The sequence below is a fragment of the Canis aureus genome, chromosome 19 (assembly GCF_053574225.1).
Source record: "Canis aureus isolate CA01 chromosome 19, VMU_Caureus_v.1.0, whole genome shotgun sequence".
Lineage (NCBI taxonomy): Eukaryota > Metazoa > Chordata > Mammalia > Carnivora > Canidae > Canis > Canis aureus.
Genome location: NC_135629.1, coordinates 9,356,136 through 9,381,769, shown reverse-complemented (window position 1 = coordinate 9,381,769; position 25,634 = coordinate 9,356,136). Strand labels below are relative to the sequence as shown.

General features: G+C 51.4%; 2 protein-coding genes across 8 annotated transcripts; one reads left to right on the top strand and one right to left on the bottom strand.

Moving 5' to 3' along the window:
* Positions 1-9: 9 nt before the first annotated feature.
* Positions 10-8,597, top strand: CRELD1 (CRELD disulfide isomerase 1). Of its 2 annotated transcripts, none has more exons than XM_077857882.1 (11): positions 10-127; positions 673-865; positions 1,097-1,179; positions 3,704-3,814; positions 4,133-4,224; positions 5,152-5,328; positions 5,413-5,508; positions 6,421-6,504; positions 6,680-6,775; positions 6,989-7,123; positions 7,944-8,597. In XM_077857882.1, the coding sequence occupies exons 2-11, from the start codon at positions 692-694 to the stop codon at positions 8,156-8,158; spliced, it is 1,263 nt and encodes a 420-aa protein (XP_077714008.1). In that variant the 5' UTR covers positions 10-127; positions 673-691; the 3' UTR covers positions 8,159-8,597. The 2 variants fall into 2 exon arrangements, with proteins under 2 accessions (XP_077714008.1, XP_077714009.1); XM_077857883.1 differs by having other exon boundaries at positions 46-127; positions 634-865.
* Positions 8,598-9,373: 776 nt separating this feature from the next.
* On the bottom strand, positions 9,374-17,282 carry PRRT3 (proline rich transmembrane protein 3). 6 transcript variants are annotated; one of them, XM_077857852.1, is made up of 5 exons: positions 17,155-17,282; positions 13,854-13,955; positions 12,495-13,575; positions 12,144-12,299; positions 9,374-11,545 (listed from the first exon to the last, which is right to left on the bottom strand). In XM_077857852.1, the coding sequence occupies exons 3-5, from the start codon at positions 13,516-13,518 to the stop codon at positions 9,744-9,746; spliced, it is 2,982 nt and encodes a 993-aa protein (XP_077713978.1). In that variant the 5' UTR covers positions 13,519-13,575; positions 13,854-13,955; positions 17,155-17,282; the 3' UTR covers positions 9,374-9,743. The 6 variants fall into 6 exon arrangements, with proteins under 6 accessions (XP_077713978.1, XP_077713977.1, XP_077713976.1 ...); XM_077857851.1 differs by lacking the exon at positions 17,155-17,282 and adding an exon at positions 16,766-17,070; XM_077857850.1 differs by lacking the exon at positions 17,155-17,282 and adding an exon at positions 16,580-16,717.
* Positions 17,283-25,634: the final 8,352 nt, after the last annotated feature.

Sequence of the window (25,634 nt, the reverse complement as noted above, 5' to 3'; positions counted from 1 at the left end):
CGGCCGCCATTGGCCGGGGCGGGCCCCGCCCCCCGGACTGCGGAGCCGGCGGCGGCGGCGCGTCCCACGCAGGCGGCGGCGGCTGCGGCGTTGGGGAGGCCGAGCGGCGGGCGGGCGCTCGCGGCGGGTGGGTGGGCTCTTCCTCGCACGCAGCCTCGGCGGCTCTGCACCCTCCCCTGCCTGCCAGCGGGCCGCGCTGCTGCAGGCTACGAGGCCTCGAACCCGACCCCTGCTCTCCGCGTCCGGACCCGGGCTCCTCCCCTCTAGACCCGGGTTCCGTTCCGGACTCCGCCCCACGGGACCGCCCATCCGGCCCCTATTCTGATACTTGGACTCTGACCCGTTCTCCCTAATTCCGCTGATCCTGGCCCCCATAACCCGTATTCAGACCTTAAAGCAATGAGTTGACTTCTCCCTTGCTGAGGCTTCAGGCCACGTCTCCCATGGTGACGAGGATCACTTATTCCCGTCTTGGAACTGCGGAACGGGCTCCTTCTTCACCCCCTCCCTCCCTCCCCGGGCCATTCCCCGGGCCATTCCCCGGGCCGTTCCCCCGGGCTAGCCTTATAATAACACAGATCCGAGCTCCCAGACCCGCGGCGCCTCAGAACCAACCCTTCTCTTTCTCACCAGGCTCCTCCGGGGAGCCATCCCCATTCCGTTTATCTACAGGTTCCCAGCCTGGGAAAAGATGGCCTCGCTGCCCCGGAGGGGCCTGGTCCCACCTCTGCTCTGGGGCCTGACTCTCTTCCTTAGTCTCCCAGGCCCCGTCTGGCTCCAGCCGTCTCCTCTTCCCCAGTCTTCTCCCCCCACTGAGCTCCATCCATGTCATACCTGCCGGGAACTGGTCGACAGCTTCAACAAGGTGGGTGCATGAGCAGCCTTGAGGGAGATGGCCCGACCTGGTGGCACAGGAGGTGAACGCAGTTCTGGGATGCAAGTCTGCATGAGTCAAGTACCAGCTGGGTTGTTTACTAGTTGTATGACCTTGGGCAGGTCTCCTCTCTGTGCCTCAGTCCCCTGGTCAGTGAAATACCCAAGTGCTAGAATGTGCCAGGCACTGTTCTTAGCTATTACTACTGTTCTCCATTTCCAGGGCCTGGAGAGAACAATCCGGGACAACTTTGGAGGTGGAAATACGGCCTGGGAGGAACAGAAGTTGTCCAAATACAAAGACAGGTAAGGGCCTGGAGAGGTGGGTTTGTATACCTCACCTCCCAATCTCTGCTCTACTGGGGAGGCCTAGAAACTCTTGGGGAGTACTTATTCAACAAGTATCCCTGAACATATCTAGCATAGCAATAAATAAGGCAGGCAAAATTCCATCTTCAAGGAGCTTACGTTCTAATTGAGGAGACAGACAGTGAATAAATAAATAAGGTCCTATCAAATGAAGAACAGGAAAGCAGGGTGGACTACAGAATCGTGGGGAGGCATGGGGTTCAAGGTATGACATTTGAACAGAAACCGAAGGAGAGAAGCAAGCTATGTGACAGGGAAGGGATTTGGGCAGAGTGGGACTGAGCTGCTTGTGTTTGAGATGAGGCTGGATGGGAGTGAAGCAGAAGAGAGTGTTGAACATGGAGGCAGAGTGCCTTGAAGGTCACAGAGTGCTGTCTAGATTTCATTCTGAGTGTAATGGGAAAGCCATCGGAAGGTTTGGAACGGAGAAGTGATGTGCTCTTATTCATACCTTTAGAAGATGTACCTACGCTGTAGTAGCAGAAAGACTAGGGGCCGGAGTAGAGGAAGCAGGGAGACCCTTTGGGAGGCTAGTCTAGGTGCGACAGCATGAGCCAGTGTGGTATCTAGTGGTGGGTGTGGTGAGAATGCGTCAAATTCTGGGTATGTTATGCAGATGGACTGATAGGGCTTGATGATGGAATCATTATGGGGTATGAGAGAAAAAGAATAAAAAGTACTCATTAACTTTTGGGCCTGAGCAACTGGGTGAAGAGTGGAGCTGTTTCCTGCTATGGGTAAAGCTGAGGCAGGAGGCGGTTTGGGGCGGGGGCTGGAATTAGGTGTTCTCTTTGAACATATTGGGCTGAAATGTCCATTAAACAGCCAAGTAGAGTTAGATTGAGGTGTCTGGGGCTCAGGGGAAAAGTAGGAGCTGGAAACCTGAATTTGAGAGTCCTCAGCATATTATATTATATATATATAATTATATATATATATATATAGTTCTCAGTATTATAAAGCTGTGGGATGAGATGACACCACCAAATGAAAGGCCTGAATCCTAGGCCCTCCCCCTTTCCAAAGTCAGGTTAAGGAGAAGGAATCAACAAGACCTGGAGTTAGACCTGGTTGTCAGTTCTCTGTGTACCCTAGGGAAGGTCACTTCACTTCTCTGAGCCTCACTTTCCTAATCTGTAAATTGGGGATGTTAATACTTGCTTTGTCTGTTTCTTAGGATTGTGGTAAGGATTAAACTGTGATGCCCACTAGAAACGAGGGGTTTGTTATTATGTAACATGGATCATTTTCTTTTCCCTTATTGGGCCTCAGTTTCTTCATTTAGGAATGAAGGGATTGGCCAAGATAACCTGAAGGGCACTTCTAGCTGTATAATGGCTCCTGTTTTTTTGTTTGTTTGGTTTTTGTTTTTTAAATCTTCTCCTATATGCCAAGCACATGCTAGACCCTTTAAATACATAATATATGTGTATGCATATATATATATATATATATATATATATATATATATATATATATATATTTATTTATTTAAAGTTTGTTGTGGTGAAATATATATAACATAAAATGTACCCCTAAAGACATCAGTACATTTACATGTTTTGCAGCCTTTACTACTGTCTTGTTCCAGAACATTTTTACCACGGCATGAAGGAACTACATACCTATTTAGCAGCAGCTCCCCATTCTCCCTTTCCCCCAGCCCCTGGCAACCATTACTCTGCTGGCTGTGTCTGTGGATTTGCTGATTCCATTGGAATCCATTTGTATCTGGCTTCTTTCACTTAGTATATTGTTTTCAAGGTTCGTTCATAATATAACAGATGTCAGTAGTTCAATCCTTTTTAAAGCTTAATTATATTTCATTGTATGGATTTACTGCATTTTGCTTATCCGTTCTTCAATTGATGGACATTTGGGTTGTTGCTACCTTTTGGCCGTTGTGTACAGTATTGCTACAAACATTTGTGTACAGGTTTTTGTTTGAACACCCGTTTTCCATTCTTTTGGGATATATAACCAAGAGTGGAACTGCTGATTCATATGGTAATTCCATGTTTAACCTATTGAGGAACTGCCAAACTGTTTTCCACAGTGGCTGCACCATTTTTCTTTCCCACCTTCAGTGTAGGAGGGTTCCAATTTCTCCACATCCTTGCCAACAGTTGTTATGCAATGTATTTTTAATCACATTTACCCAGCAAGGAGAGTATTACATCCCATTGTGCAAACACAGGAATGGAGGTATCTTATAATCAATCTGCAGGACAGGTATTGTCTCCATTTTACAGATGAGAAAACAGAGATTCAGGAGAGGTTAAGTGACTTGTCCAAGGTCACTTAACTAGATGTGAATCCAGGTTTATTTGACTACCCTTCCATTATGCCCCATGGCCTTTCCTTTGAAGTCATGGCATAGGAGTAGTGGTAACAGGACACCTAAAGGAGGGTGGGGGATGGCGTAGAACATAGTCTTATCACTCACACCCTGTCTGGTCAGTGAGACCCGCCTGGTGGAGGTGCTTGAGAGCGTGTGCAGCAAGTCGGACTTTGAATGCCACCGCCTGCTGGAGCTGAGCGAGGAACTGGTGGAGAGCTGGTGGTTTCACAAGTGAGTTTTGGGGGGCTTTCCAGGGAAGGGGCCACAGACGGTCCTGGTGGTGAAGGAGGGAGCTGCATGCTAGGGTCTGTGTCCTACTGTGGCTCCTTCTTCCAAACCTAGATCTGCTAAGGGCTTATGGGAGGGCCCAAGTCTCACTCTGAGCCTCACTTTACTCCTCTGCCAAATGGGGAGAAGGTGTTGGTCAGGTAGCCTTATGGGTCTTATATCCAACGTGGGTTGTCTCACAGATTCCTTGGGAGGTTGGGCAGTGGGCGGCACCTGACACCTTCTCAGCTCCCCCTTACTGTCATCCCCACCCCACTTCAGGCAGCAGGAAGCCCCAGACCTCTTCCAGTGGCTCTGCTCAGATTCCCTGAAGCTCTGCTGCCCCTCAGGCACCTTCGGGCCCTCCTGTCTCCGTGAGTTTTCAAGCTCCTCTCGAGGGACTAGAGGGAACTTCCAAGGCCAAGGATCCAAGTCCTGGCTCTGTCCTTTAGCTGGCTGTGTGAGCTCAGGTTGCTCAGATAATTTCTCTGGACCTTAGTTCTCATATGCCTCACAGGGCTATTGAGATGAACAAATCAGTGGGGAATGGCTCTGAAAATAAAGATTACAGGGCTAGATAGTCAGATGGGACTGTGGTTTTTATCATGTATGTGAGAAATGCCCCCACCATCCCACTTCCCATGCCTAGATCAGATCAGGCCCATCCTCTGGACTAAGGTGACCTTCCTAGGGACAGGCAAGTGCTGTTTTAAACCCCAATCATCACCTTCTTCTACATACAGTCCTGAGGGAGGAGCTGAACCTACCACCAGCCCTTTTAGAAAAATCTCTCTGGAAGCCTCAGATACTTAGTGACACAAAGAATAAAAAAGTAGGGGATCCCTGGGTGGCTCAGTGGTTTGGCGACTGCCTTTGGCCCAGGACGCTATCCTGGAGTCCCGGTATCGAGTTCACGTCGGGCTCCCTGCATGGAGCCTGCTTCTCCCTCTGCCTGTGTCTCTGCCTCTCTCTCTCTCTCTAAGTCTATCATAAATAAATAAATAAATAATAAATAAATAAATAAATAAATAAATAAATAATCTTTTAAAAAAATAGAATAAAAAAGTAGTAAATTGAAAACAAACAGAAAAAGAAAATCCGTGACAAAGATGATTAATTCCTTTATAAGAGGAAATTGTGGTAAATAATCTGTTCCATAGGAAGGTATTGGTTAAGTACATTTCATACAAAGCGTTATGTTGCCATTAAGTTCTTCTCCAAAAATGTTTCATGATATGGGGAATATTCTCTGTATTCACGACTGTATTTGTGATTTTACCTGCTTTGGTGTCTGCCCACAGCCTGTCCTGGGGGTGCAGAGAAGCCCTGCGGTGGCTACGGGCAGTGTGAAGGGGAAGGGACTCGAGGGGGCAGCGGGCACTGTGACTGCCAAGCCGGCTACGGGGGCGAGGCCTGTGGCCAGTGTGGCCTTGGCTACTTTGAGGCAGAGCGCAACGCCAGCCATCTGGTATGTTCGGGTAGGTAGCCAAGAGGCGTGGGGCTGGGCAGGCACAGATAGGATGTCTGCATGCCCATCCTTACACTCTCCCCATTCCGCTCAGCTTGTTTTGGCCCTTGTGCCCGCTGCTCAGGACCCGAAGAGTCAAACTGTCTACAGTGCAAGAAGGGCTGGGCCCTGCATCACCTCAAGTGTGTAGGTGAGTGAGGCCCCGCCCTAGGGCTGGGGAGGTGGTCCCTGTCAACACAAACGTATCTGGGCTAGACCAACTCTGTCCCCATCTTCGTGGAGATCTCAGCCCGGTTGGAAAGGTAGAAAAGTAGCCAGGCAGTTACTTTGTGCGGTTAGAGATGTCCCTGATTCAGCTCTGGTGGTGGGGAATCTGGAAAGGCTTCTTGGAGGAGGTATCACTTAGGCCAAGTCTTGAAAATTGAGGAAGGATTAGCCAGGGAAATGAAGATTTTTAACTTGGGGTTGCGAAGCCTGAGTTCAAGACTTGGTTTGGTCTCTGTCCAGCTGTCTATACAGATGAGGGTAAAGGCTAAGCTGCTATAACAAAAAGATCACCGAAGGTTGTGGCTTAAAGAATATAGAGGTTTATTTTTATCTCATACCACAGTCTCAGAACGAGTGGTCCAGGCCGGCAAGGAAGTTCTGCTTGTCACAATCACTCAGGGACCCAGTACTTCCTGTCTTACTCTGTGGTCATCCCCGCGGGACGTTTCTGTTGTTTGAGGTTGGGTTATAGGTACCTTCGTGTTCCATGACCTGACACTCAGGAAGTGAGAAAGGGAAGAAAGTGCATGGAGGATTTAAAACAATTGCGTTGTTTTAAGGCCAAGCTAAAAGTGGAGCACATCCCTTCTGTTTACATCCTGTTGGCCAGAACTCACTCCTTGGGCCACACTTAGCTGCAAGGCAGATTGGAAACTGGTCTCTGGCTGGACAGCTCTTAAGTCCAGCTGCACCCCTACCTCTGTGTTGGCGCGCAGCCTGCAGTCTCTGGCACCCCCTTTGAGCATAGGCAGGTCCATTCCCCAACAACCCTGGCCTCGGCTTCCCTGTTAGTGCAATAGGGACTGAAACTCCTGCCCTGCCGGCCTCTCTACAGACATCGACGAGTGTGGCACAGAGCGAGCCAGCTGTGGAGCCGATCAGTTCTGTGTAAACACGGAGGGCTCCTATGAGTGCCGAGGTAAGTGCCAGTCCTGTTGTGGAGGGTAGGAGGAGCTGCTCCATGCCTTTACCCCCAAATTTCTACCTTCTCAGGCACCAGAACCCCCCCAGACCTCTTCTGGGACGTACCCCCTCCACAGTCTGCCCTGGGCCTAAGGGCAGCTCTCACCTTGTCTCTCCTCTCCCTTCTCCAGACTGCGCCAAGGCCTGCCTGGGCTGCATGGGGGCAGGGCCAGGCCGCTGTAAGAAGTGTAGCCCTGGCTACCAGCAGGTGGGCTCCAAGTGTCTCGGTGAGTCTCCAGCAGCGCACAGACGGTGGAGTGCCTTGCCCACCATGGATTGAGAATGGCTGGGGGGATACAGACAGGGCAGGGGAAGCAAGGGTGGAATATTGCCTGGGCCAGGGCAGAGGGGAGGGTCTGGATGTGAGCGAGATGGAGTCAGGGCTCCTGCAGGTGGAACCCTGGCAGTGGGGGTCTGACCCTGCCTCACCCTCCCTCAAGATGTGGACGAATGTGAGACACAGGTGTGTCCAGGAGAGAACGAGCAGTGCGAGAACACCGAGGGTAGCTATCGCTGTATCTGTGCTGAAGGCTACAAACAGATGGAGGGCATATGTGTGAAGGAGCAGATCCCAGGTGAGCCCCAGAGTGCCCCCCCACTGCGGGGAACGGGAGGAGGGGGGGGTCCTCATGGGGGGGGGGGCAGGCAAGTTCCTTCTCCAGGCAGCCACAGGCCCTGCCCCATCCCCACTGCCACCCAGCCCCCATGAGGCAGCACTGAGGCCCAAACCCCACATCTTACCCCCAGGGTGACTTTAAGCAACCTCATGCCTCCCAAGAGAGAAAGAAAACCGCACTTAGTGTCAAATCACCCTACCTCCATTCTTATCTGTCCAATGGGACCCGTCCTTGTCCTGGGCTGCTGAGAGCAGTCACAGGCCGGAGGTGTGATGACACGAAGGACAATCACAATGGTGACAACTGTGACTGCTTGCCCAGTGCTCACTGTGTGTCAGACACTGTTGCAAGCATGTTGCATGTTTTAACTTCTTTCACTTCTAAAACCAGTCCGGGGCTGGTGGTATTATTCTCAGCCCCATTTTACACAGCGGAAACCAGGATGCGGAGAGAGGAAATAACTTGCCCAGGGCCACATGAGCAGCAGGCTGCAGAGCTGGGAGTCAAACCCAGGCAGTCTGGCTCCAGAGCTGGGCTAGCACTCATGCTCTGCCCCAACCTGCCCACCACACGGCTTGGGCAGACCTCCTCACTTCTCTGAGCCTCCGTGCCCCACTTAGGGAGACAGGGACAGTAACTGCCCCCGTCGTAATCGCTCTCAGCAGTAAATGACATTGTGTGCTGGCCTGCCAGGCAGGCGTGTGGCAGCCACGATGAGGCACGTGGGCAGCTCCAGGAATAGCAGAGGCGTGACAGGTGCTTCTCACGTTCTTCACAGAGTCAGCAGGCTTCTTCTCGGAGATGACAGAGGATGAGCTGGTTGTGCTGCAGCAGATGTTCTTTGGGGTCGTCATCTGTGCGCTGGCCACACTGGCCGCTAAGGGCGACTTGGTCTTCACCGCCATCTTCATCGGGGCCGTGGCGGCCATGACTGGCTACTGGCTGTCAGAGCGCAGTGACCGTGTGCTGGAGGGCTTCATCAAGGGCAGATAGTCCCCGCCGCACCTGCAGGATCTCCTCCCATCCAGGCTGTCCCCAGAGGGCCAGCTTCTTTCCCACCTGGACACTGGAGGCAGCTTGCTTTCTTTTTGAGTGGGGTAAGCACCTCCTACCACCAGGCCGGGGCAGGCAAGGCCCTTGGAGTGAAAAAGTAGCCCTAAATGTGGATGCCATGAGCTCTTGGCCTGGGGGAAACTGGGCAGGCTTCACAATGTGTGAATTTTTAAAAAGTATCTCCTTGTGGTGGCTGCTTGTGGGCTCTGGGCTCTGGCCCCTGCCTGGGGTGAGGGGGTGCCCTCCAGGGCTGGGCCCATCACAGTCCCCTCCTGCCAGCTGCATGCTGCCACCTCCTGGTCCCCACTCAGCGCCCCTGCCCCTCAGCCACTGATTATTTATTCATCTCAGGAAATAAAGGTCTTGGAAAAAGAGAGAAGCTTCCGTCTCACTACCTGCCTCCTCCTCCCCATGGGTTGCCCTAAGCTGCTGAGAGCCCCTCTCCCCTGCCCTTGGGGAAGTTTCCTAAAACCCTGGGAAATTGAAGGCTACTCTGATGGAGGGGCAGTAGGGGCCCCTCCCTTAGGCTTGGCCCTGAAAGTAGTGTTAGGAGAGGGGGGTGGAGGAATCAGGCTTTGGAGTGGAACTTCCTGGGTTCAGTGCCAATGAACATTTGTGTAAAGGACCTTGGACAAATGACTTTTGTCTCTGAACTTCACTCTTCCCATTTAAAAAATGGGCATGATACGCTTTCCACTCAGGCTTAATATGAGAAGATGATGGATGCGAAGACCTGAAGGCTCAGCACAACGGATAGATGTTCTATAAAATATTGGTAGCCATTACTCCTAAAACTTCCCAGGGTCAAGTGCCCTTTCCTTTTGAAATCCTCTTCTCGGGACACCTGGGTGGCTCAGCGGTTGAGCACCTGTCTTCGGCCCAGGGTGTGATCCCGGAGTCCTGGGATCGAGTCCCACATCAGGCTCCCTGCAGGGAGCTCAGGGAGCTTGCTTCTCCCTCTGCCTGTGTCTCTGCCTCTCTCTCTGTGTCTCTCAATAATTAATAAATAAAATCTTGAAAGAAAGAAGGGAAAGAAAGAAAGAAATCCTCCTCTCCCCAAGAGACAGAGGACTTGGGATTGCTGGGGGGGGGGCGGTTGGGAACTGCTACCTCTTCTCTGAACAGGATCCTGGCAGGGCCAGAGGGAGGCATGAGCCAACTCCTAAGGGTTTATTTCTTTGGCACAAGGAGGACAGTCAGTCTGGACAAGCAAGCCTCATCTGTCCACGCCGGGGAGGCTGGAAGGGTGTCTGGGGTACCTAGACGTCATATCCCACATCAATATCCATGCATGTCCACCCTGTATTCCGCGTAAGTCACAGCCTCTGTGCAAAATACCCGCTGGGGGGGGGGGGGGAAGATATTAAAAAAACAAAAACCGGGGTAGGTTCATGCCTGGCTGCTTCCAGGGTCTGCTGTCAGGTGGAAGCCCGGGAATGCCAGTTTTTCCATTGTTCAGCTGTCCCAATGGGCCACGCCGCATGGCCACGGAGGGTGGGGCCCTGCTCCCGCATCCCTGGGCCCCTCAGAGCTCAATGGTGTCACTGGAGGCGCTGCGGGAGTCCCCCGGCTTGCAGCGAGGCTGGACCTCAGTCTGCGGGTCCCCGGGCCGCGCGGGGGCGGGGGCGGGGCCGGGGCCGGGGCCGGGGCCGGGGGCCGGGGCCGCGGCCGGCAGCAGCTGTACCGTGCTGGGCAGCTCATCCAGGGGCAGGCTGTCCACCGACGACAGCCCGTGACGCCACGGGTTCCAGCTGATCTTGAGCGAGCCCCGGGAGAGGCTGTCCATGGAGCTGCGGGAGGCCCCCCGCTCAGGGTCGTCCCCCACGTGCGGCGGGACCGGGCCGCGCACGCGCACGTCGCTGAGAGAGCGGCAGCGGCCGCGCAGGAGCGCGGGGCCGGCGGCGTCGGGCTCGGCGTCGGGCGCGGCGTCGGGGTGGCTGCCCCGCCGCGGCCGCAGCGCGCCCCCAGGCGGCGGGGAGGCCAGGCCGCGCAGGCCGCAGCGCCGGAACACGCTGTCTCGCACCAAGTGCTCGCGGAAGAGCGCGGCGTCGATGCTCCGGCTCAGGTTGATGGGCGACGGCGGCCGCAGGTCCAGCTCGCTCGTCGACGGCGCGGGCCCCACGCTGCAGCGGGACAGCCCCGGGCCACCCTGGGGGCCGCGGCCCAAAGACGCCGCCGAGCCCCAAGCGCCGGAACTGGGCGCGGCAGGCGGCCCCCCCTCCGCCGGGTTGCGGATGAGGCTCTTGCTGAGGTCCAGGCTGCCCGCGCCCACGCCGCTGGGCCCCGCGTAGCAGTTGTTGGGTCGCTCGGGCACCTCGCTCTTGCCCGAGGGCGTGGGACACGCCAGGCGTAGTAGCTTTGCCCAGCAAGCGTGCTCCGTGGGGGGCCGGGGCCGCGCGGCGGCCACCGCGGCCAGCGCCAGGGCGAGGGCCCAGGTCAGCTCCAGCAGGCGCAGCCAGAAGTGGACGCCCCACCAGGCCCACGAAAAGCGGCCCACGCGGCCCGGGCCCGGGTACAGCCAGAGCGCGGCCGCCAGCTGCAAGCCGCTGGCCAGCAGCCCCAGCGCGCCCGCCACGGCCAGCAGCCGCGGGCCCGGGCTGGCATCCCAGCCCCGCGGCCCGTCCAGCAGGCGGCGACGGCACAGGCAGAGCGTGCCCAGGGACACGGCGGCGCCCCAGGCGCAGGACGAGCCCTGGGCCAGGAGGTTGAGCGCGGGCCTCACCGACAGCAGGTCGGTGGTCAGCAGCCCCACGGCGTGCGCCAAGGCCAGCGCCGCCAGCAGGAGCGGGTTCTGCAGCTGCGGCGGCAGCCCCGCGCCCAGGCCGAGCAGGGTCAGCGCCGCCAGCGCCGTGAGCAGCAAGGGGAAGGGCAGGTTGTAGAGGACCAGGCCGGCGCGCACGCCCAGGCGCGCCTGCGAGCCGTACGGGTCGGCCAGCATGTAGGCAGACCGAAGCCCCGAGGCTACCAGCACCAGCACGGCCGCCCCCAGGGCCAGCCGGGGCGCCGAAGGGGCGGCTGCCAGGGAGGCCAGGGCCAGCAATGCGGGCAGCAGGAAGAGCACCCCCACCCCGTAGACGTGCAGCTCCCAGGAAAAGCTCAGCACCCGCCGCAGGGGACCCCAGCGCAGGGGGGGTGCGGTGGCATTGGCCGGGGGGCTGGTGGCTGGGGCTGATGCCATGGAGCTGGCTGAGGGCTCCGGAGGGGGTGGCTGGCCCAGGGCGCGCTGCGTGGTGACCCGAATGAGGCCCCGGCGTGACGTCGAGGGGGCCTGGACTGGGGGTGCCGGGGGATGGCTTTGGGGGCGCCCCGGCCACTCCTCGGCTTCATCTGCAATAATAACAATATCAAAATAGCTCTTTGAACAGTGCTTTTTGGTTTGCCACATTCTCTAGTGTGGTGGACAAGTTGTTTAACTTCTCTAAGCACATCTGTAAAATGCGGATGGGAAGAGCATCTACCTCATGGGGTTGTGGGGAGGACTGGGTGTTTGGCATAGGGTCCCACACCCAGTAACGTACAATGATGTGACCTATCGCTTTTATCAATGATACGGCAGCAGTTCTCGGCACCGGCTGCCCATTAGAATCACCTGGAGACCAAGTGAACCAGAATTCCTTGGGATGGGGGCTGGGTAGTGGAATAAAAAAAAAAAAAAAAAAATCTCCTCCAGTGATTTGCGGGAGTTGGAGAAACTGCACTAAATATATCCAAGTCACATTTAAGAATATTCTAGCCCCCAAAGGGCAAATGACTTGTCCCAGAGTACCCAGTGAGCATTAGTTTATTATCCTAAGTTTTTTGAAGGAGGTGCTAGCCAGGTCCTTTAAGGAGCTGTCGGTTCCCATTCGCCCCTCCCATATACCTCACACAGGTTTTTAGTTATTAGAGTACCCACTCTCCCCCAAACCCCTAGCCATGCCCTCACCTGGCTGCAGGGCCCCCACCGGGCTCTCTGTTCGATTTGCAGCTGGGCCAGGGTCCAAGGGGCCAGGGATGAGGGACTTGGGGGTACCTGGGGTCTCCAGTGCTCCTCTCACCCGCTGGGGGGAGATGGGGTCTGCTCCATTCATTCCTGCTATCTCTGAAATAACAAAAGCAGTCATCACTTTGCCCGACCTTCCAGCAGTCCCCAAAGCCTAATCCCCCAAAAGGGAAGCACAATCACCCTCATTGGCCAGAATGAGGAAAATGGTACCCAGAGGGGCCCAAGGCCACTTAGAAATGGTGAACACTGCCCCCTCCCAGAACTGCTCAGCACCCTCACTCTGATACCCACCTGGCTCAGGCTGCCCATCGGGAGTCTCTGTGGCTGGGGGACCCGAGGGCTGGGGTCCTGGTGAACCCCTAACATCAGGAATGTCGGCCTGTTTGGGCGAGGGACTTGAAGAACTGACTTCCCGGGTCTCTTCACCTCCAGTCTTCTTGGGGAGCTCAGCTGGCAGCTCCTCAGCAGAAGGAAGGCTTTTGGCCAATGCTAGGTCTGGCCAGGCCCCAGGTTCCTGAGAGGATACCACCTCACCTGGGGATACCCAGCCAACATGAGGGACTGCTGGATCCTCCTGGGTGAAGAGGGGGCCTCGAGCTGCCTCCTGGAAATCCTCACCCTCACCCTGTTCTTCCAGCACTGGCCTCCCGGTAGTGCCCAAGTGGGGAGCAAGAGTGTGGGGAAGGCCCTGGTGGTCTAAGGGGGGTATCTCTGAGACTCTGATCGTGGCTTCGGCCACCAGACCCTCATCTCTAGGTGATCCTTGTTCCACTTGGCCCCCAGGCTCCCCTGGCCCCGGGGAGGGAGGAACTGTGGCTATCCTAAGTTGGAGTCTGGGAGTTATGGGGATGAAAGTGAAATGGGGTAGGCCTATGGGATGGAGGGCTAGTGCTTCTTGCTCTCTAGGCTCCTGTGAGTCAGGAGGTCCTGTCCAGCCCTGAGAACTTGACCCTCGAGCCAACTGGAGGTCATCAGTTACTGGGAGTCCTTCTCTCTGAGCCCTATGGGCTGCTTTAGGTCCATGCAGGGCTGCGCCAAGGGGAGTGTCTATGGGCTCCTCAGGTACTTCCTTGGCAGGGGCCTGGAGAGCATTGGAGTTCCAGTGGCTCTCATCTCTGGACTTTTCCCAGAGGAAGTCGAGGGCCTGGGGCTCTGTGCCCACAGGGCCCTGGGGGTGGTCTCCTGGGATCAGATGTGGTTCCGAGTCTTCAAGTGGCTTGGGAAGGCCCCGGCCCAGGGCAGGGCCAGCCCCCAGAGACAGCAGCAAATATAGCAGCAGGGAGCCACATACATAGCTCCATGTGCTGGCGGCCATGGTCCACTCTGATGCCTGGGCCTAGAACACTCAACTTCCAGTCCTCACTGGATGAGCCTAAAAAAAGGAGAAGAGGGATGACATGTGAGCACTGGGAGTACCCAGAGCTGCCCCAAGTGGGATGGTAGGAAAGAAGGAAATAGACATGAGAAGCTCCCCTTCCTCCAACCCCTTCCTGTCCAAGCTCTTCATGCTGCCCAAAGTGACCTTTTAAAACTGCGTCTTTCTAGTCATGCTACTTGCCCCACTTCAAAACCTTCAATGGCTCCTCATCACCCTCAGGAAAGGAGATAAGTTCCTCTCCAAGCCTTCCAAGACCACATCAGGCTGCTCACCTATTCTTCAATACCCACTGGGCTGTCCAATGCCCCAGTCCCTTGCATCTGCTGTCCCTCCGCCTGGAATGCCTTCTCCCTTCTCCTTCACTTGCTGAAATCCTATTTTTTTAAAAGATTTTATTTTATTATTTATTCGACGGAAAGAGTGAGAGAGCACAAGTAGGTGGTACGGCAGAGAGAGGGAAAAGCAGACTCCCTGCTGAGCAGGGAACCCGATGCGGGGCTCGATGCCAGGACACTTCACTGACTGAGCCACCCAGATGCCCACTGAAATCCTATTCTTGAAGGCCTGGCTCAAATGTCAGAGAGATGGAAAGGGACAGGGATCTGGGTCTGAATCCCAGCCTTGCCATTTCCTAGGTGAGTTACTTCACCTCTCCAAATCATGGTTTTCCATCAGTAAAATGGGTACCCCAACTCAAAGGAGCTCTTACAAGACTTACCTAACACAACACATTATAGGCCAGGCCCATAATAGGAGTTTAATAAGCATTAGAGCCCTTTTACTTTTCCCTTTGTCAAGAAACCTTTCTTTCCCACCAGCCTCAACTATTTCAACAAAATTTGAACACATACTATCTGCCAAGCCCTGGGGATAGAGCAGTGAACAGATTGACAAGATTCCTGCCCTCATGGAGCTCGCATTCTAGAGTGAGAGACAGACAATGAGTAATTTTAAATAAGATGAGCTATGAAGAAAATAAAACAGGGTTAAGAAGTAGACAGATGAGGGGCTACTTTACCCAGGGGGTAGCAGGGAGGCCTCTTTGGGGTGACATTTAAGCTAGATGCTGAATGAGAAGGAGCCAGCCATTTGAAGATATGGGAGAAATGTATTTGGCAAAGGGAACAGAAAGTGCTAAGGCCCTGATGCAGAATGAGCGAGTGAGTTCAAGAAATGAAAAGGCTGGGCAGCCGGGCTGGCTCAGCAGTTTAGCGCCGCCTTCAGCCCAGGACGCGATCCTGGAGACCCGGGATCGAGTCCCGCCTCGGGCTCCCTGCATGGAGCCTGCTTCTCCCTCTGCCTGTGTCTCTGCCTCTCTCTGTGTGTGTCTCTCATGAATAAATACATTAAAAAAATCTTAAAAAAAAAAAAAAAAAAGGAAATGAAAAGGCTAGCGTGGCTGGAGCATAGCAAATGAAGGAGAAAGTAGCAGAGGGAGATAAAATCAGGAAGGTAAGGCTAGATCACAAAGGGCTTTGTAAGCCACAGTAAGGCACCTGGATTTTATTCTAAGTATCACAGGAAGCCAATACAGATGTTAAGTATGAGAGCAACAAGGTCTGGTGTTTTAAAAGGGGGAGAAGAGGGTGCCTGGGTGGTTCAGTCGGTTACAGCTCAGCTCAGCTCAGGGTTGTGGGATCAAGCCCCACGTCAGGATCCTTGTTTAGCTCAGAGTTGGCCTGAGATTCTCTCCCTCTCCTTCTGCCCCTCTGCTCACTGCACACACTTGTGCACTTTCTCTCTCTCAAATAAAATAAATAAAATATTTAAAAGGGGAAGAGAGGCTAGTCCAGAAATCCAGGTAAGATATGATGGTGGCTCGTTTCAGCTTAGACGTTTCTTTCCCTGACACCTCCTCTACCCCTTCCCATCATCCTGGTCACATAATGTAATCTCCAGTCTCCTCCACTGGCCTGGGGCTTCTCAAGGGCTGCATCTGCACTTTTATTTCTTGTCTCCAGCCTCCTGCATATGCCTGGCCCCAGGTAGATATCCCCTAAAGGTTCCTCATCCTGACAGTCCCTAGTTAATCCAGGGAGGCAGGAAGGGACCCCATGGCCAGAAGAGAGGGGCAGGGGCGCAGCAGCCGTGTGAGGAGAGGCCTGGGTGGTTTTGGGGCGGAGGCCCTGCTCCTTTCCTTTCTGGGAAGCAGGTGTGCCAGAGCTCCCTGGCTCCTCATCCTTGGTGGCTCACATAGACCTTGAGAAGCCAATGAAAACTGCAGGTGCACTCTCCAGGGAAATGCCCAGGTTCGTCAAAGGTTGTAGACAATTTCAGGGGGTTCAAAGATCCCTTAAACCCATTCCCCAAACTGAGTTTCGATTCTGCCTTAAAGTCTTGTCAGTTCCTTTCTCAAACATTCAGTGAGCCCCATGCTCTGCCCCTAGCCCAAACTGGGTGCTGGGGACCCAAAGAGAAGCCTCACTTGGTGTCAGGAGTGGGGGCCAGTCAGCTGGACTGGAGCAAGGACTGAACGGCCACTAACACATGTCCTGGTTAATAATAGTGCCCCTGTGTTGAGCCTTACCCAGTGGAGCTCCTGCGCTAAGATTAGCTGCACGTCCTCCATCTCATCCAACCCCCCAAACACAAGCAGGTGTGAGTATAACCATTTCAGAGGGGGAGAAACCGAGGTTCAGAGAGGTTTAGCAAATCACCCAAGGTCACACAGCCAGCCAGCCAATGGCCACACCAGGGGTTGTGAAACCCGCAATGGCTCATTTTGAACGGGGGGGGGGGGGGGTCCAAAAGCTTTTCAGAGGAGACAGTTGAATTAGGCCTTCAAGGATAAGCAAATGGCATCTGCTCACCACCCTCAATTCAAACGAAATGCATGCATCTGTGGACGAGGAGGGGGCTGCCGAGTCCCGGGCTCCCGCTACAGGAGAGATGGGGGGTGGTGCGGGGGGCTGGGTGAGGGGCAGGGGCATCTGCGTGCCCCAGGAACCGGGGAGAGGCCGGCCGGGGCAGCCTCGGGAGCCGGTGCGTCTCGGGTTACCTCTCCTCCGGCGAGTCCTCTCCCCTGGCTCCGCGCCTTTCCGCAGTGTCCCGGGTGGGGGCGGGCGCCCGTGCAGGCTCTGCCGCCCGCGCCCGGGAAGGGGCTTCCGCCGAGCTCCGGGCCGGGCCCCGGCCCCGCCCCGCCCCGCCCCGCGCCGGCCCGGCCCGGCCCCTGCAGGCTCCTCACCTGGGCGCCGCGCGCTCAGCCCCCGCGATCCCCTCGCGCGCCGCCCCGCAGCCGCCCGCCGCGCCGCATCCTCCCGAGATGCTCAGACTCGGCCAGCGGAGCCCGGCGCTGCCGATCGCGAGCCCGCCCCCCGGAACCCCGGCGCCGCTTAACCCTTTCCCCCGACCGTGCATTCCTCGCCGAGCCCCGACCTCGCCGCTCTCAGAGCTCAGGGCTCAGCGGGGAACCGAGGTCACGACTCGGAAAGCCCTCCCGCGCCATCCTTGACTAAGGGACAGCCAATCCGGGTTTGCACACCCCGTGGGACGCGGAGCTCACTGCCTTCAGTACCTGTCTACCCACACTCCTACGGATGCACACATTCCTATACACCTACGGGTAAATCCTACCTACAGCTTGCTGTTTATCCTTCAGACCTTTTTCATTCTTTCTCTCTCTTTTTGTTTTTCAGCTTCAGAGATAGCTTCAGATCTTTTTCAACGCACAGTCATGTATATACACCTTAAATAGAAATGAGATCATACTGTACATACTGTTCTGTAACTTCCCTTTTTTCTCTTCACTGTGAAATATATCCTGGCACATGTTCCCTGTAAATTTCTACAGATCCAGGTCCTTTCTTGGATTCACTGTTGAGAAGTGAAGCATATAGTCAGCCTATATTTTTTTATTTATCCAGTCCTGAAGTTGGACATGTCGAAGGTTTCTAGACTCTTGCTAGCAGGAATAATAAGGCAGAGACCATTGCTGCATAGACCTCTTCATGCACAAGCCCTAGTGTAACTATCAGATAATTTCCCACCTAAGGTATGGTTAGATCTATATGAGTCTGCACATTTTCAGGTCTGATAGACACTTGAAAATGTCCCTGGTCCCTCTTTGGACACCTTCTGATGTACTGTGTGTCCACCACTGCATTCAATAACAGTAATAGACATCTACACAAGGAATACATGTGGTCATTACATATGATGTAAAATCTTTAATGCCATGGAGAAATTTCCAGAGTAGATTGTTGACTATTTAAATTTCAGTCACTTGATGTAAAAATAATGTGTGCTGATTGTCCCAAGTTAAGTAACGCAGAAATGTTCAAAGAACACATTAACCATCTTACTCTAGGTCTCTTCAAGTCAGCCTCCCCAGATGCGCCCACTCTTAGCATCATATGGTTTCTTTTATTTAAAGACACATATGTGCATGTCTTTCTTTTCGCAAAAATGGGATCATGTGGGGCGCCTGGGTGGCTCAGTCAGTTAAAGGTCTGCTTTCTGCTCAGATCACCATTCTGGATGGAACCACGTATCAGGCTCCCTGCTCAGCGGGGAGTCTGCTTCTCCTTCTCTGCCCTTGTGCTCTCTATCTGCTGTCTCTGTCCCTCTCTCAAATAAACAAATAAGATCTATTTAAAAATTTAAAAATGGGATACTATGCATATTATCCTATAACTTTTTTTTTGCCTTAAGCGATATATTGTTGGAACCATTCTGAAGGCGATACATACATATTAGCTCCACCCTTTTTTTGCAACTAGCTGTACAGTGTGCTGCATGGTGTGGATGCACTGTCATTTACTCACATTCCCAGATTTCCCTACTGAAGGGTAGATAGCTGGTTTACCACTATTTTTTTCCTACTAGAAACAATAGTACAATAAACATCTTTATATACAAATGTATGCATCTTTACATGGTGATTCTCTAAATTGCTTCAGATAATTATTTGTATGATCCTATTTGTGTTAATATCTACCTATATCTATCCATCTATCTACCTACCTACCTACCTACCCATCCTACTCCTAATTATTAGAAGGCAAATAGTGGTTGATATGATTTTTATCTAATTTTGCTTTTCTGGGGATCCCTGGATGGCTCAGCGGTTTGGCGCCTGCCTTTGGCCCAGGGCGCGATCCTGGAGACCCGGGATCGAATCCCACATTGGGCTCCCGGTGCATGGAGCCTGCTTCTCCCTCTGCCTGTGTCTCTGCCTCTCTCTCTCTCTCTGTGACTATCATAAAATTAAAAAAAAAAAAAAGAAAGAAAGAAAGAAAGAAAATTCTTCCTAAGGCTGAGCTAAAATTTCCCTCCCAGGACTTGCCTACCCCTGGGTCTCACAGAAAAGCAACATTCAGCCCTTAGTTATGTCTGACATGTTGCAGTTTGAAGAGTATTCAGAGCCTGAATCCAGCTTTTCTGACACTAGCAGAAGGCTTGGGCTTTTCCCAGTTCACCTATCACCTGACCAGCTCTACTGTTTTCTTTATGGGAACCCCTTTAGAATTGTAAAGGCACCTTTCATTTTAGAATCTTTTCCCTCCAGGGCAAACCCTCCCAGTTCTTTCACCCTTTCCTCAAAGGACAGGATTCTGGGCTCTCACCACTGTAACATCTCTCCTCTGTTGGCTTCCTACCAGGTCAAAAATGTCCCCCATAAAGTACAACCCTTGATGGGGTGCCTGGTAGCTTAGGTGGTTGACTGTCCAACTCTCAGTTTCAGCTCATGTCATGATTTCAGGATCATGAGATCGAGCCCCATGTTGGGCCCCGCGTTCAATGTGGAGGCTGCTTGAGGTTCTCTCTCCCTCTCCCTCCGCCCCTCCCACTCATGCTCTAAAACAAACAAACAAATATTTTTTAAAAAATGAAATATAACTCTTAGAACTGAACCCAGTTAGGAACAAAGCTGGACTTTCACCTCCCCTTTCTAGATTCTCCTCCATTAATATGGCTTGGCAGTGAATTAATGTTTCTAGCAGCTACATCATTTTGTTGCCCAATATTGATCTACTAGGTCTTCTTCACCTCTTTGTGTGCAGTTAGTTTCTTGACCCTCAGTGTAGGATTTGACATTTATTTCTTGTTTCTTTTCTCTTATTAGATCTAGCCTGTTATTCTGATCTTGTGGGAAGTTATCTGAATCCTGGTTCTAAATATAATAGATAATTAGCATTTTTCAGCATTGTCCAAGATCCATTTCTTTTGCTGGCAGTACCCTAATTTCCTTTGAGGAACCGATGTCTTTTCCCTCATGAGAAGTCTTGTGGGGAGGGTAGTTCTTGTAGGGATCCACTACAGAGGCTAAAGCCCAAATCCCTCCTCTCATTGCCTCCTGTGAACCCTCTGGTGAGACTCCTTTGGAGATGTTGAGATTCCCTTAGTAGGCTCAGAGCTGGCCTGTTTCCCTGCCTCAGTTTCCCCCAAGGAAGACTACCCATTCATCCCTGCAAAGTCTTACTGGCCTGACAATGCCCAACCCCCAGTCCACAGAGGACCATCCAGCTGCCCCCTACTTGCTCTCTTTAGAGCACCCCAATCCCACTATGTTGTCAAACCATCCACTGGCAGGGGTTTTTGAGATTCCAAACAAAGGCAAGAGAGATTATGATCCCTTTGGCCAGAAGCCAAGATGAAAGCTGATCCTCTGGAAAGAGGAGACTGGTTGGGGGTGGAGGTGAATGTAAGTGGGGAACATGGAGTTCCAGGTATAGGTGGGGAGTATCATCACACCTGTCAGCATCATCCTGGAGACTCTAGGAGGTCAGTGATGAGTGGGGGATGATTCAAGTGTATATTCATTTATGAAGCCCTTACACACCTTATTACACACATTATTCTTTTTAAGTCCTTACAACAACCTATGTATTATTATGCTCTCCATTTTAGAGCTGGCAAACTGAAGTTCAGAGAGCTTAAGTAATTTGTTCAAAGTCACACAGCAGATAAGAAGGCAAGTTCTAAGTGTGACTTCAGAACCAGAACTTTTTTTTTTAAAGATTTATTTATTTATTTATTCATGAGAGACACAGAGAGAGAGGCAGAGACATAGGCAGAGGGAGAAGCAGGATCCCTGTGGGGAGCCTGATGTGGGACTTGATCCCAAGATCCCGGGATCATGCCCTGAGCCAAAGGTAGACGCTCAACCACTGAGCCACTTAGGCGGCTGGAGAACCAGCACTCTTAATTCTGATGGCACCATCCTGCCCCCGAGGAAGTACCTCAGAGAGGGGAGACAGGGAGATGAACATCCCAGGCCTTCCAGGTGGCCCTGCTGTATTAGGAGTCTGAGTCTATGAAAATAGGCCTCCAACTTGGATTTTCGTTTGAAGGGACTTCATCAGGGTCTGGGAGTTGCTGAGAGCTCCCACCCAAAAGTACTTTGGAAGGTCCCAAGGAAGGGGAGAAAGGAGGAAGAAGGCAAAGGTGAGGTGGCTGGCAGCGATGAAGCCTCTCACTTAGACGATGCCTAGGACAGTTGGCTGGCATTTTCATTCTGGCTGGTCACTGGCAGGCACAAGCAAAGAAACAAAAGGCAGAACAGGTGGGAGAGGGTACAGCTTGGTGAACCTTCTCTGTTCTGTGCTGGGGTAGGGTGGGTGGATGGGGGTACGGGGAGGGTGAAGATTTACACTCTTTCATTAAGCTTGCCAAATTAAGCCTTCAGAATTAATTTGGAGTTTTAACTCATTCTTTCTCAGAGTTTAGCCTCCATGGATATTGGCTAAGTGAACCTTTTAAAGATACTTTTTGTATCTTTAATAAATACAAATCATGTGGTACATTATTTTTTTTAAAGGTTTTATGGATTTATTCATGAGAGACACACAGAGAGAGGCAGAGACATAGAGGGAGAAGCAGGCTCCCTGCGGGGAGCCCAATGCAGGACTCGATCTCAGGGCTCCAGGATCACGACCTAAGCCGAAGGCCGATGCTCAACCACTGAGCCACCCAGGTGTCCCTGGCACATACTTTAAAACCAACTGTTCTCTATCCCATTCCCCTTCACTTCCAACCCCTTTCAATTCTTTCTGGTATTTCTGATGATTTCTTTTTGTTTTTATATAGATTAAGTGCCAGACTTGTACTGCTTGTGTTAATTTTTTTTTCAGTTTTAGATTTTTACCTATTGATTAGCCCCATGGAGTATGAAGATTTAGATTTCCACGTTTCACATTTCCACATTATTTGATATGGCTATTGTTTATATCAATATTCAGCACTTACAACACTAGAACCATGAAACAATGAGTCAGGCTGACTCAAGAATTGTACTGTGATTACATTTCCTTTGCTAGATGTTCTGTTTTTTCCTGGGGTAATCCTTGGTTTTTTGTTTGATTTTCTGGGCATCTGTCACTAATTCAATCTCCTTAATTTTTTCTTGAAATGAAAACCGATCTGAAGATTTGATTTCCCATAGAGATAATACTTTGAAAAAGACTCACAGAATTCTACATAGAATAAGTGGCTTGAAAAATGAGTGGTGGTGGGGACCTATTTACGAGAGACTTAGGAGACACAGCAATCAAATGCTATGTGGGAGGGGCACCTGGGCGGCTCAGCAGTTTAGCATCCGCCTTTGGCTCAGGTCATGATCCCAGGGTTTCAGGATCAAGTCCTACATCAGACTGCCCTTGGGAAGCCTGCTTCTCCCTCTGCCTATGTCTCTGCCTCTCTGTGTGTCTCTCATGAATAAGTAAATTAAAAGATCTTAAAAAAATAGGATGTAATTCACATACACAAAATTTACATATTTAAAGGGTACTATTTTAGTGGTTTTAGTGTATTCATAAGGCTGTACAACCATCACCACTGTCAATTTTAGAACATTTTCATCCCCCCAAAAGAAACCCATATCAATTAGCAGTCACTCCCCATTCCCTTCCCCCAAGCCCTGGCAACCGCTAAACTACATATCTCTGTGGGTTTGCCTATTCTGGACATTTCATAAAACACACGATCATAAATGCATTTTTTTGTGATTGGCTTCCTTCATTTCGTGTGTTTCAAGGTTCATCCCTGCCATAGGCTGTATCTGCACTTCATTCGTTTTTATTGCTGTATAACATCCCACTGTGTGGACATACCACATTCCATTTATCAATTGATCTTTTTGGACATTTGGGTCATTTCCAATTGATCTTTTTATTTTGGACATTTGGGTCATTTCCAATTTGTAGCAATTACGAATAATGCTGCTATGAACATTCATGTGTGAATTTTCATGAGGACGTGTATTCTCATTTCTCTCGGGTATAGATCTATATAGTAGGAGTGGAATTCCTGGGTTAAATGGAAATCTTATTTTCAACCTTTTAAGGGACTGCCAGACTATTATTCCAAGGTGATACAACATATATATAATTCCTTTTAATAGATAGGAGACTGAGGCCCAGAGAAAGCAAGGGTCCTACGCACAAGTCTTGAGTTAGTGCAAGAAAGCAGGAGCCAGTCAAGTAAATGGCTCCAGTCCCACCCCATTCTCACCCTGCCCGGCCCCACCCACTTTTATCCTCTCCATTCCTTGCCCACCAGCAGCAAATCCATTCACACCAGTCTCTCCCAAAGGCTCCCTGTTGCTGTCAGGATCAAGTTCACTTCTGAGGGATGACTTACAAGCTGCCATCTGGCCCTGATTCTGTCTCATGTTTTTTTTTTTTTTTTTTAAGCAACTATATTGAAATCTAGTTCACATACCAGACTGTTCACCCATTTAAAATGTCTAACCCAACGCTTGTCACATCTTTTTCTTTTCTCCCCTTCAGGGCCACACAGGCCTTGTTCTGGTTTTGTGAAAATGACATCACCTTTGCTTTTGGGACCTTGCACACAGTCTCCTCTGCCTGGGACAGTCTTTCCTTATAGATTTTCCTGGTTTCCTATATATTTCCCTGTGATCCTTCTGATCTTGAGATGATACTTCCACTGGGAAGCCTTCCCAGATCACCCAAGCTGGTTGCATGACCTGCAGGACATTCCCACAGCCTCTCTTCAGTCACTTTGTTATGGCATGTGACACAGCAGTCTGAGCTCTGTAGGTCTGGGAGTGCAGCTTGTTCACATGCAGTGTCTGGCAGATGGTCAGAAAATGAGCGAACAGAAACATCTGAAAATACCTTACTCGACACTGAGCATATTGCAGAAATCCAGTAAGTGTTTACAGACTTTATTACCTATGAGGACAGGGGCAATACCTCCTTTTGGTAACATTCCAGACAGTTTGGGTGATTAAAGGGTAAAAATTAGGGGCACCTGGGTGGCTCAGTCAGTTAAGCATCTCCCTTCAGCTCAGGTCATGATCTTGGAGTCCCAGGATTAAGCTGCACATCTCGACAGGGAGTCTGCTTCTCCCTCTGCCGCCCCCCACTCCGCCCCCTGCCCTTTGTGTCTCTCTCGCTCTCAAATAAATACAATCTTAAAAAAAAAAAAAACTTAAAAAAGGGTAAAAGTTATTGTTTTTCTTTGACTGGTACCCATGCTATTTTCTTCTGGCAACAGTACTCCAGTGTTCCTCTAAGGAACTGCCTCCATCCCACCTTCAGTCCTGACAGTTTAGGTGGGGCCAAACAGCTCCTAGAATGTGCACGTGACCCAAATCGGGTCTATTACTTGACCTACTGGAAATTTTCAGAAAGGAGTCTTTTCTTTTCACTGAGTCAGTATTTCTACAGGAAGACAGGCTGCCTGAGAATAGGAGAGGTGAGGGGCACCTGGGTGGCTCAGTTGGTTAGGTGGCCAATTCTTGATTTTGCCTCAGGTCATGATCTTGGGGTCCTGGGATTGAGACCTGTATCAGGCTCTGTGCTGAGCAGGGACTCTACTTCTCCCTGTCTTTGCCCATCCCCCTGCTTGCTCACACTCTCTCCCTAAAATGGATAAATAAATCTTTTAAAAGGGGGGAGTTGATAAAGCAACTCTATTTGAAGCCAACTGACCATTTTGGTTATTCAGCCATTTACATTCCTTTATTTTTAAGAAGATTTTATCTATTTATTCATGAGGGACACAAAAGAGAGGCAGAGACATAGACAGAGGGAGAAGGCTCCCTGACAGGAGCCGGTTGTGGGACTAGATCCCAGGACCCTGGGATCACAACCCGAGCCAAAGATAGATGCTCAACCACTGAGCCACCCAGGCGTCCCTTTACATTCCTTAAAAAAAAAAAAAAAAATTGCTTAAGCCAAGTTGAGTTCAGTTCCCACCACTTGCAACTACAATATTTCTTACAGTTAGTAATCCTCCATGTGTGTTCACTTATACACCTGCCCATCATATCTGGTCGTTTCAACCAAATAAAGGAACCACACAGACTTTTCCTCAAAGTGCAAGTTTACCTACTATTCACAAATCTAAGTCATCATTATTTTTCAGATATGTTGTATATCTGGCTGTCAATATTTAGACTTCCATGCATGGTACTTTTTTTTTTTTTTTTTTAGATTTTATCTATTTATTCATGAGAGACAGAGAGAGAGACAGGCAGAGACATAGGCAGAGGGAGAAGCAGGCTCCATGCAGGGAGCCGGATGTGGGACTCGATTCCGAGTTGCAGGGATCATGACTTGAGCCGAAGGCAAACGCTTAACCGCTGAGCTACCCAGGCGTCCCTGCATGGTACTTTCCACACCACGATCAGTAAATGGACATTTCAGATTGTCTTAAATGATTTTGAGTGAAAAAGTAAGATGCTCATTCAGTAGCCTGGCCCAAGTTGAACTCCAGGTAACACACACAATAAGCACTGTATGCTGAACTTGTGCGTAGATTCTGGGAAGAGCCTGGTAAAACAAACTCAGATTTTCCCTTTGGCTGCTGCCAAGGACATGTGCATTTACCATCAATATAATGGGGCATAAAGACCTCACATGTTTTATCCACCCAACTTTGCTACAGGGAAAAAAACAAACTGTGTGGGTGAGGAAGCAAAATGAAATGCTCTGAGATGCCTCCTGGGAACGAGGGTGACAGCACTCAATCATCAGCTACTGCTTGCATTCCAGTCCAACCTATACTTTTCAGTATATATCGTACCACTCCCTACTTAGGGTCTAGCAAATTGTGGACATTTTAATCTTCGGGTCTTTGCTGGT

Excerpts from the sequence above, each read along its gene's own strand:
- CRELD1 (XM_077857882.1), top strand. The coding sequence starts at position 692 with ATGGCCTCGCTGCCCCGGAGGGGCCTGGTCCCACCTCTGCTCTGGGGC. Across the intron at positions 3,815-4,132 it reads GAGAGCTGGTGGTTTCACAA|GCAGCAGGAAGCCCCAGACC; the intron begins GTGAGTTTTGGG and ends ACCCCACTTCAG. Across the intron at positions 4,225-5,151 it reads CTTCGGGCCCTCCTGTCTCC|CCTGTCCTGGGGGTGCAGAG; the intron begins GTGAGTTTTCAA and ends GTCTGCCCACAG.
- PRRT3 (XM_077857852.1), bottom strand. The coding sequence starts at position 13,518 with ATGGCCGCCAGCACATGGAGCTATGTATGTGGCTCCCTGCTGCTATAT. Across the intron at positions 12,300-12,494 it reads CGATGGGCAGCCTGAGCCAG|AGATAGCAGGAATGAATGGA; the intron begins GTGGGTATCAGA and ends TTGTTATTTCAG. Across the intron at positions 11,546-12,143 it reads GGTGGGGGCCCTGCAGCCAG|ATGAAGCCGAGGAGTGGCCG; the intron begins GTGAGGGCATGG and ends TTATTATTGCAG.